At 46.0% G+C, this 10,407-nt stretch overlaps 2 protein-coding genes across 2 annotated transcripts; both read right to left on the bottom strand.

Moving 5' to 3' along the window:
• Positions 1-18: 18 nt before the first annotated feature.
• LOC108014385 (membrane alanyl aminopeptidase) lies at positions 19-4,368 on the bottom strand. The gene is made up of 5 exons (XM_036817292.3): positions 4,214-4,368; positions 3,119-3,812; positions 2,037-2,753; positions 861-1,982; positions 19-424 (listed from the first exon to the last, which is right to left on the bottom strand). Exons 2-5 carry the CDS (start codon positions 3,805-3,807, stop codon positions 124-126), a joined length of 2,829 nt encoding a protein of 942 aa, XP_036673187.3. The 5' UTR covers positions 3,808-3,812; positions 4,214-4,368; the 3' UTR covers positions 19-123.
• A 1,253-nt stretch (positions 4,369-5,621) lies between these two features.
• On the bottom strand, positions 5,622-9,272 carry LOC108014396 (aminopeptidase N). The gene is made up of 4 exons (XM_036817293.3): positions 8,546-9,272; positions 7,503-7,977; positions 7,203-7,441; positions 5,622-7,136 (listed from the first exon to the last, which is right to left on the bottom strand). Exons 1-4 carry the CDS (start codon positions 9,244-9,246, stop codon positions 5,687-5,689), a joined length of 2,865 nt encoding a protein of 954 aa, XP_036673188.3. The 5' UTR covers positions 9,247-9,272; the 3' UTR covers positions 5,622-5,686.
• Between the last annotated feature and the right edge of the window lie 1,135 nt (positions 9,273-10,407).

The raw sequence follows: 10,407 nt of genomic DNA, 5'->3' as shown, positions 1-10,407 counted from the left end.
ATAATATACGACAAGGGGTTATCTACAAAATGGTGTTATTTTATTGGGTGCTTTAAGCGGGGAAATACTTTATGGACGAATGTTACTCGTGACCCGATTGCACCTGTCCCCAAAGGAGTTAGTTTAGTGGCGCAGCATGGTGACCAGGGCCACCATCAGAAGGCTAAGGGCACTGAAGGCATTGACCATGGCGCTGCCACTGCGGTAGTTGGCCAGATAGTTGCGGAAGACTCCCAACTTGGCGGTGGCCCAGTCCAGGTTCTCCTTCACGGTGGCCTCAGCGGCGGTCAAAGTGGCCTGCGAGGTGCCGAACTTGCTTCCGTTGTTGGTGTTGAAGGTCTGCAGGTCGGTCAACTGCTGCTGGGTGGTGAAACGGGCGGCGATGTTGGAGATCACAGTGGCCACTGCGGAGTAACCACCCATGCTGCAAAGGAAATCGATAAATGTATCAAAAAAATATTTATAATTAGAAGTTAGGTCCATTTTCTCAATGTCAAGTTAAAGTTCTAGTTTGCAATCTGTCAGTAAAAGTTAGCATGATGTTAATTTGTTTGAAAGTTGAAGTTAAATTATGACGAACAACAAATCTTTAAGGATTCACTAGAAAATAAGGCTGCAAACCTGAGAGTGAAAAGGTTTGTTAACCTTTAGTTAAAAGTTTTCAGTCAGATAAACCATTTCCGTCATTTAAGCACCAACATGATATTAAGAAACTGATTGTTTACAAAACTGTTAAAAGTTTTCAGTCAGATAAACCATTTCAGTCATTTAAAAACCAACAAGATATTGAGAAACTGATTGTTTACAAGAAATCAAGATAACTCGACATTGAGAAACCGTTTCCTTAGTAGTCTACTTACGCCTCGGCCAGTTCCTCGTATTTCTGGGTGACCAGGGCAAATACCGGGCTCACGTTCTCGTTGTTCTCCGTGTAGAGAGTGGAAAGAACGGAGGACTTGTCCTGCCGGCGAATCTCATCGCTGAGGATCAAGTTGAAGACCTTCTCGATCAAAGCCTGGGTCTTCACACAGCCGAAGGAGTTCTGGATCAGGGTCTCCTCGGTGGCCACGGTCTCGTTCTTGAACTTGTAGTACAGGGCCTGGAACTCGGCTTCTCCACCCTCACGCAGACCCACACAGTAGACTGTGGCGCGGATGTTCTTGGGCACGGTGGTCAGGGACTGGAAGTAGCCCTTGGCCTTGCTGATGCAATCGGCACTGCCATAGCGACAGGCCCAGGAGAGGACCTTGGTGCGCAGATAGATGTCCAGGGCGCTATCACTGGTGGTCTCATTGAAACCCAGCTGGTTGTAGGCCTTGTTGGTTAGGGTCTGAATGTAGGTGTTGAAGTCGGCGGTGTCATTGCCCAGACGGATGGTCAAATAGCTGAAGCCATTGAAGGCCGACGTCCAGGGGATGTAGTTGGTCTCCGTCTCCAGATACTCGATCACATCCAAAGTGAGGTTGTAGGAGATGTGTCCGGCCCTGGCCAGATTGAACAGATCGTCCACGATCTGGGCACGGTTGTTCTCGTGAATGCCTCCCCAGTTCTCGGTGTTCAGAACGGAATGAATGGCATGCCAGTTGCTCTCAGTGTAGTTAACACGGTAGTATCCAGTCTGCTGAATATTGACCACAATCCATTTGATGCTCGAGTTGAACAACACAGTGGTGGTCACATCAGGGTTCAGGATAAACTTGGGTGTGGCGTTGGCAAAGTTCAGAGCCTCACTGGTGGTATAGGAAATGGGCACAGTGTACTTCAAATTGGCATCCGCTCCGTCGTTGTCCTTCAGCAGGAAACGCTTCTGGGTGAAGCTGACCGAACTGAGGTTGGCGGCCACCGAGACAACAACCACTGGGTAGCCCACCTGCTCGGTGAAGCTCTTGAAAATGGCCTCGGAACTGGCGTTGTAGCTGGAGTTGGGCCACTGAGCCTGCCATTCTCCCAGCAGATATCCGGGCACCGACGGCTGATATTCGCTGTAAAGGTGGTCTTAGTCATAGGTCTACGAATTGGATTTCCCCAGTACTTACTACTTCTTGAGGTACGCCTGCAGGGCCAACTTAAACTGCTCCTCGCCCATGGTGTGCTTGATCATCCGGATGAAGCTGGCTCCCTTATTGTAGGAGATGCTGTTGAACATGCGGCTCAAATGGGCTGGGGTGTAGGTGTTCTCATCGCTCAGCGGATTGGTGGCATTCGTGGAGTCCATGGCCATGACGGACTGCACCTGATCCACCACAAATTGCTTCTCCAGCTCCCACTGATCCTCGACCATGGCGGTGCCGAAGTACTGGAAGTAGCGGGCGAATCCCTCGTTCAGCCAGGTGTAGCTCCACCACTGGCAGGTGACCAGGTCACCGAACCACATGTGCGCCTGTTCGTGGGCCACCACGGCGGCGATGGACTGCCGGGATGCCAAAGTGGTCGCCGACTCATCTACCAAAAGACTGCGCTCCCTGTAGGTCAGCAGACCCCAGTTCTCCATGGCACCGGCAGAGAAATCCGGAATGGCGGCCATGTCCATCTTGTCGTTACCCATGGTGTAGTAGTCCTTGTCCAGGTAAGCGCCCATCTCCTTCAGGATCTTGATGCCCACGTTATAGGGGTACTGGGTCTGCGCATAGTACTCGGGACGGGCATAAACTCCGAAGTCGTCGTCCTTGCGGGCCACAAACTCCGAAATAATGAAGGCCAGGAGGTAAGTGGACATTTTGGGCGTGGTCTTGTACACATCCGTGAAATAGCCACTAAAACAGGAGAAAAAAGGAAATTATATATTAATTATATTGTTTTTAATATCAACCATATATGTACGTTGATAACTAGACCCGTTTTCTCAATGTCATGTTACTCGTAACTTTTGTTTTGAACAATTGCAGTAGTGTATCTCAATATCATTTTAAGGTTCAGTTTGGAAATATTAAACTAGTCGTATTGTTCTGGTTAAATTTATCGTTTGACAAAGGATCTTCTGATCTTCTCTTTAGGTTTTCTGTTCTATCAATTTAACTCATTTTTAACAGTCGCTGACAAAATACAAACCTTAACATGACATTGAGATATCGGCTATTAATATGTGATATGTGATATTTAAATATGTAGAATTACTTACTCCTCAGTGCTGGGGGACGATGAGATGAGACGGGTGTTACTGGCCGAGTTGTAGGTCCTGTAGCGCTTCAGAGTGACATTGAAGGTGGCCTTGAACTGGGGCTCATCGAAGCTGGGGAAGGCACGGCGGGCGTGGTTGGTCTGGAACTGAGTGGAGCCGAGCCATTTGGTCACATTGTTGTCGTCCACATAGTAGCTCCGGTAGAAGCCCTGCATATCGTCCAGCATCAGACCGGTGTACACGAAATGGAGAATGTATGGCGTATTTGGTGCCAAAGCGGTTGAAGCCGTCAGCTGGACAATATCCGTATCATAGTTAGTGGAGTTAGTTGCACCAAACTGAGTGGGAGTCGGATTGGCCACACCGGCAGCTGGCTTCGCCCAGTACTCGCTGACCGAATAGGTCAGATTCTTCGAGTGCAAGTGCACGGCCTGGGTGCTCTGATTGGATACAACTTCAATGTAAACTTCGCCATCGAAGGTGAACCTCTTGTTGCCATCACTCTCCAGCAAATAGGGTCGCAGGGTGATGTTGTAGCTAACTGGCTTGATGTGATCCGCCAGACGATAATCCCCCAGCTCGGTGGCAAAAGTCGTTGGTGGCTGGACATCCAGAGTTAGTTGACGAGTTCCTGCTGAAGCCAAGGACACGCAGGCTGCCAGGATGACAGCAACTCTCAGGGCGAACATTTTTGCTAATAATAAATGCGTAAGAGAACTATTTTTAAAAAATATATACATTGTAGAGTTTAGGCTTTTTATTAACATTTAATAAAAGTTAGATATTATAGACCAAATTTTTGTAGTTCCTGGGAGATATCATAGACATAACAAAAGATATCTATATAACAAATGTTTAAGGGTCGGGCTTTTACTACAAATTTATAGCAAGAAGAGTAAAGTTAAGATTACGTTATTTTTCAAAAATTTGATAACATTTTTCGATGATACATATTTTATTTTTGGATTATTAAGATCAAAACTCTAAAGTTTCTATTTCTCTTCAAATGTTTAAGGATATTTTGGTTCGATCTACGCCATTAGAGTTCCTATTTCAACAGAACGATCCGCACTTATATAACCATTATAAACTCACTTTTCAAGGGTTCGATCGCGGACCCGGGACTAAAATTAGTATTTCACACGCCACTCGGCACGCGATTCGATTCGAAAACTAAAGGCCACCTGGCTTTGGGGCCGGTATATATGGTGAGTGTAGAGCGTTTGGCGACTTTACCATTATCAGCGGTATATCTGCAGCCTTTAACGTTTTATTTCGGCCCAGATAAAGTTGGCCTGGTCTATAGATTAAGCGGCGATAGCGATAAGGAGTCATAGCGGTGATTTACACACTTCGCCAATGGCTACCAATCCACTCTGACGTTTTTCGAATATTGCCAGACGATGGCATAACATTTCGTTTTCGCTGCACTGCTTGTTTGAGGAAGCCTTGACACTTTATGGTGCACTGCCTCCAATCTTATCGAGCATGAGTTGCAGTATTTCGAGGGGAATTATCATGTCTCTTGAATCATGGTCTATGCAAGATTAACAGTCGGTTTTTAATCAGGCACTTCAACTATTCTGTGTAAATTCTACAAGTGCCAAGTAGTAATATTTGACAAATTGTAACTTTTTTATTTTTAACAAAATAAAATAGTATTTGAAGATAGCTTTAAAAAAACTACCTATAGAATAAGCGTTTTTTTGCTGGATTAATTAAGACTATCGTAAAGTGGCTTGCCCAAATTTGAGCCACAATCTGTTATCTATACTGCACTCTTTTAGGAACTTTTTCCTGTTATGAAGCACTTGACGAATATTGATTAATGAGTCCCCAAGCAAATCAGAAATCGAAGGCAAGTGCTTATATGTATACGGTCTAAGTTTTCATGAATTCCGGAAAATATACTTCTTAAGATCACCTTTATATAAAAGCTCTATACAAAGTACTGTTCCTCATTGATGTCATACAAACTAATTAATTCAAACCAACTTTCCCAAACTTATAAGCTATATAAATGCTATAAACAATCTTAATAGTTGTCCATCTGTGTGCTATTATATCATTAACTATAGTTGACAAGTTAATTAATTAGCACACCAATAGTAAATCGAGTGTATTTTGGGCTATCAAAACTAAAAAAAGACTTTGATCTATTTGTTTTTTATTTGCAGGTGCAACTGATAGAGTCAATAATCTTTGTCGCCAAAGTAATAAATTAGATTAGCTTTTAGCAAGTAGATCTAGATTTCATTGTTACCGTTTGGGGAATTATATACTATACAGGTTAGGATTTGTAAATCCCTCACACTTATGGATTTAGTTGCCAGGGCAGATTACGCATGTATTTATGGCCTTCTTAGGGGCGTTTCGTTTTCCCTTGTCTTAGAAGCGGGAATTTATGAGATCAGCCCGCTTATCTGACCACTTCGATCGCGCAGTTCACTGCCATAAAGCCGTGGAAGGGAACTATAAATTCAATGAAAGGCAAACAAGAGTCTTAGGAAATTAATGGAATTTATTGTGGGACGTGTGCAAATCTATGACTAACTTAGGATCTACGTTCTAGAACAGCTTGGCGGCCAGAAGGCAGGCCAAGATGGCCAAGAGGGAGGCGTTCAGGGCGGAGCTGCCGCTGCGGAATCCGTTGACCCAGGTAATCAGGGGATCCCGGTTGGAAGCCAGCCAGGCGTAGTTGGCATTCACATTGGCATCTACGCTGGCCTGCAGCGTGGTGGGCACATACTCGGTTCCCTTGACGGTGTCCACCAGTTGCTGCAGTGCCTCCTTCTGCTTGTCGTTGACCGTGTAGGCGGAAATGCTGACAATATCGCTGTACAGGGGGTTAACTCCACCGAAACCACTGGTCAGCTGAGCGTATTCCTCCCAGTTCCTCTGCAGAAAGTCGATGGCGGCCAGGAGACCTACCTCGCCGCGGCTATAGGCCGGACTCAGCAGGGTGATCCTCTCCTGCTCCCTCAGGCCATTCGACTTGTCAATACTGCTCGACACGAACTTCTCCAGCTGGGTGGAGCTTTGGGAGCAGCCCAGGGCGGAGATGAGGAGACGACGCTCAGCCTGGTCGGTGGAGTTGATCAGCTTGTCGTACACAAAGTCGAAGATCTTATCATCGGCCTGCTTCAGTCCATTGCAGTAGACCTGCGACTGTAGATTGGGTTCGATTGTGGTTCCCTGCTCCACCAGACCCGTCAACTTGGCCTTGGTCTCCGTCAGGCAGTTCTCCAGACCAGCCAGACAGGCGATGTTGATCAGCAGATTGCGGGTGAACTTCACCAGATGCTGCTCGCCATTCAGATCGTTCACTCCGAACTTGTCGTACTGCAGGCTCACCAATTCCCGGACGTAGAACTGGAAGTTGGCGTAGTCCGCATCACCACTCAGGTAGCGATTGAACAAGGTGATCACCGTGTTGGCAGCAGACCACGGGGAGTACTGATCCTCCTGGGGCAGATAGGTCAAGAGCTGCAGCAAAGTGGCATGGGGCACACGACCACTGGTGGCAAAACGATACAGATCGTTGATCAACTGGGCTCGGTTCCGGGGATCGATCTTGTGGGGACGGGCGATCAGACCATCGGTGATCAGGGCCCAGTTGGCGGTATCGTAGAGAACGCGGTAATAGCCGGTGGACTTCTTGTTCAGAATCAGCCAGTTGCTCTGGTCCAAGTTGGCATCGATCCTGATCTCGGCCTGCTTCAACAGGTAGTGGGTGGCCTCGGTGTTACGGAAGTCGGGATTCGAGGCGTCGGCGTAGTTCACAGGCACATACCACAACTTATCGTTGGTGTAGTCCTTGTCGTTGGTATACACCGACTGTCTGATGGTGAAGCTTCCGTTCTCGTAGTTCCTGGTCACAGTCAGCAGGGGAACTCCTCCCTGGTTGGTCCAGCTGCCCATCATGTCGGCCACGGTGGCGGAAACGGCATAGTTCTCCTCAACGGCAGCCTTGGCAATGCCCTCGAACAGCTTGGTGGGATTGGCAGCAGTGTATTGACTGGAGGGTATCACAAATTATGGATTAATAAAGGTATTATCAAGGTTTTTCCAACTCCAAACTCACTTGTCAACCAGGTAGTTGTGCAGACCGCGTTGGAAGACGGTGTTGGTCAGGGCATGACGCCACATGTCCAGAACAGAACCAGCCTTGGCATACGAAACCGAGTCATACAGCAGGGCAATCTCCGAGGGCTTCTGGACGAAGTAGCTCATGGGACGGGCATTTGCGCTGGCATCATAAACCAAAGCGCTCTGGTAGGAACCGGCATGGAAGGTCTGGAAAATGTCCCACTCGGGATAGGCCTGTAAAGCATTTCAGAGATTAGAATAGGAACTATTAAGAACACCTCATATAGAAACCCACCAGATCCACAGCCAAGTTTTCGAAAAGGGTGGCGAAACCCTCCTTGAGCCACAAATAGCTCCACCATTCAATGGCCACCAGATCACCGAACCACATGTGGGCATCCTCGTGCGCCTCGATGGTGGCAATGTTGGTCTGGGTGCTGATGGTCGAGTTCTCGGGGTTGTACAACAGGTACTCCTCACGGTAGGTGGCCAGGCCCCAGTTCTCCATGGCTCCGGCGGCAAAGTCGGGAATACCAGCCTGGTCCAGCTTGGGCAGGGCGAAGGCGACATCAAAGTAGCCGGACAGGCGCTTCTCCACCAGCATTCCGGTGGTCAGGGCCCATTCCTGATCGTTCTCGGTTCCCTTGCGGGAGAAGACGCGCTGCGGCAATCCGTTCAGCTCGCCCTCCGAGTAGACAAACTCGGAGACAATGAAGGCTACCAGGTAGCTGGGCATGTTCACGGTCTTGTCGAAAGAGGTGATTCCAGAGCTGAAATGGGGAAAAGTCATTTGAAATTAAGGCGGTTTGAGCAAAAATAAGCAATTTTAAAACTCAACTCATTTTTTTTAATAATAATTAAAAAAAAAAATTCATTGGTCATCGCCAAAAAAACATGTTTTAAAGGTAGGAGACAAAACTTAAGCTATCTGACTTTAGTCAAAACTTTGAAAATGGTAAAAAAATTTCCAGAAAAACAGAATTTCGAAAAATTAAGGTTAAAGTTTGCAAGTTAGCTATACAATTATACCCTTCAGACGGGGTATGCATTTTTGTAAAAGTATACTTAAGCAAATATATGCTAAAAGAACATAGAAATGTTTTTCGGGTATAAAACCCCTAATTACTAACAGCCATTAAACGTATTCCCTTATATTGTACAATAGTTTGGTTTGCTTATCATAAACTCGTGATATCAAAAGTAGCAGCTCCATAATTTAGCTTGCAATAAGAAGTGATAATTATGTAACGGGCCTTTAAATTTATAAAAACCTTAAAAACTTAATAAAAATGAGAAAAATGCGGAAAGCTAATTTAGATAAGAGTTAGGGGCACAAACCTGGAGGCCGTCGCATTTACTGGCATGTTGCTGATGGCATTGTAGCTGGGATCGTGCTTAATGGTGATGGTGAACTCGGCCCTCTTGGAGGGTTCATCGTAGCAGGGAAAGGCATGACGGGCGTCGGTGCTCTCGAACTGGGTGGTGGCCAGGTACTTGGTGTTGCCCTCCTCGTCCGTGAAGGTGGACAGGTAGAAACCTCCGTTGTCCGTGCGCAGGTATCCCTGGTAGTTGATCGTCAGAATCCAGGTGGTGCCGACGGGGAAAGTGAGTCCCGTCCTGCTGAAGGTAAGGAACTCCCGTGCCGACTCGTAAGCATAGGTCAATTCCTGGGCAACTGCTCCCACCACTCCCTGCTGGATAATGGTGGCCGTAAAGTTCTCCAGTTGGCGGGCATGCACCACAATTGTCGTGGTTTCCACCAAAACGCTCAGAGTGATATCTACGGTGCCATTGAAGACAGTGTCTCCGGTGTGCACATTGGTGCTCAAGGACACGGCATAATGGCTGGGGATCGTGTCGTTGGGCAGACGGTAGTTATCCTCGTCGGCGAAGGGGACTACCGATCGCACATTGGGATTCTCCAGGCTCTGCAGCTGCTCGAAGGGCGGAAAACTACGGACCACTGCCGCCTGGGTGGCGGAAATGGCCAGCAGAAGGACCAAAAGTAGGGACATCCCTCCGATCTGAACGCGACTCATGGCGAAAACGCGACAAGACTAAATTGCCCAACTCTGAGCAGCCACTTTTAAGCGAGGCAGTTCATCTTATCTATGGCCCGGGCATAAAGATTACCCCAATCTACACGCCCAGAATGACCATTACCCAGTGTAGAACAAAATTAAATTGGGTGGTAAATCAAGTATTCACTAGCCCGTGAAAACCATGAATTGGTATTTTCTGTATGGTTGGTAACAATCACGTCTTAGATTGTGGCGAATAAGTATAAACATTTGAAGATAGACAGCTGATAAACGTCTCAAGTAGGCGAACTGCCCTTGATCTGATAAAGATAGATGACTTTTATAATATCTAAGATTACGAACACCCAATCACCTTTGAATTTTATGCTACCATGCTATTCATTAAAGTCATGAAAGAAATTCCAGATGCTTATCAAATTATGAAAACAACTATTAAGCCATGAAAGAAATTCCAGATGCTTATCAAATTGTGAAAACAACTATTTATGTCGGAGAGTTAAGGAATCTAAAACACTTTCAATAAAACTTTCAGCATTCTTATCAGACTTGTTGACATGACTGTGAAAAATATACGCCTAGTTACCTTTTAGTAGAGCGTTCGACACGAAATACAATGCATTTAGTCTTTCTTTCATACACTGTTTGTGTGGCGGCGGAGAACGAATAGAGCCATTCCCTATGCCACTATTCTATTATAATACGCTCTTTATAACTTGCTCTTGAGTTAAAGAGCATCCGTATGGCATTACAAAGCAAAATATCCAATACTATGTAACAATTAGTAACAATTAAACCGATAGTATGAGGTTACAGACTGTTCATATATTGCCTAATTAAAAGGGGGGTGGGGTGTCAGCTTAGTTAATAAACTTGTAAAAAATACTTTTATTGTTGTTTACGTAATATATGAAAAGCCCCTTAGGTAAAACCCAAAGCAATTGATTAAGAATGAATCCACAAAAATTATTTGTTCTTGAAAATTCCAGATCACTATCTGATAGAAACATGTGAACCCCATAAACTACTCCCTACATTGTAAATATCCACTTGATAATCGAATTTTGTCCTAAGCTCAACTATCAGTGCAATATCGATAGCTCTGGCATTTCCAGACTTGTGATAAGATTGACCAATGCCACACTTCGCAATTAAGCCATA

Source organism: Drosophila suzukii, chromosome 3, assembly GCF_043229965.1.
Source record: "Drosophila suzukii chromosome 3, CBGP_Dsuzu_IsoJpt1.0, whole genome shotgun sequence".
NCBI classification, from domain to species: domain Eukaryota; kingdom Metazoa; phylum Arthropoda; class Insecta; order Diptera; family Drosophilidae; genus Drosophila; species Drosophila suzukii.
Note: the sequence above shows the minus strand (reverse complement) of the source record. Positions and strands in the feature narration are given on the sequence as shown.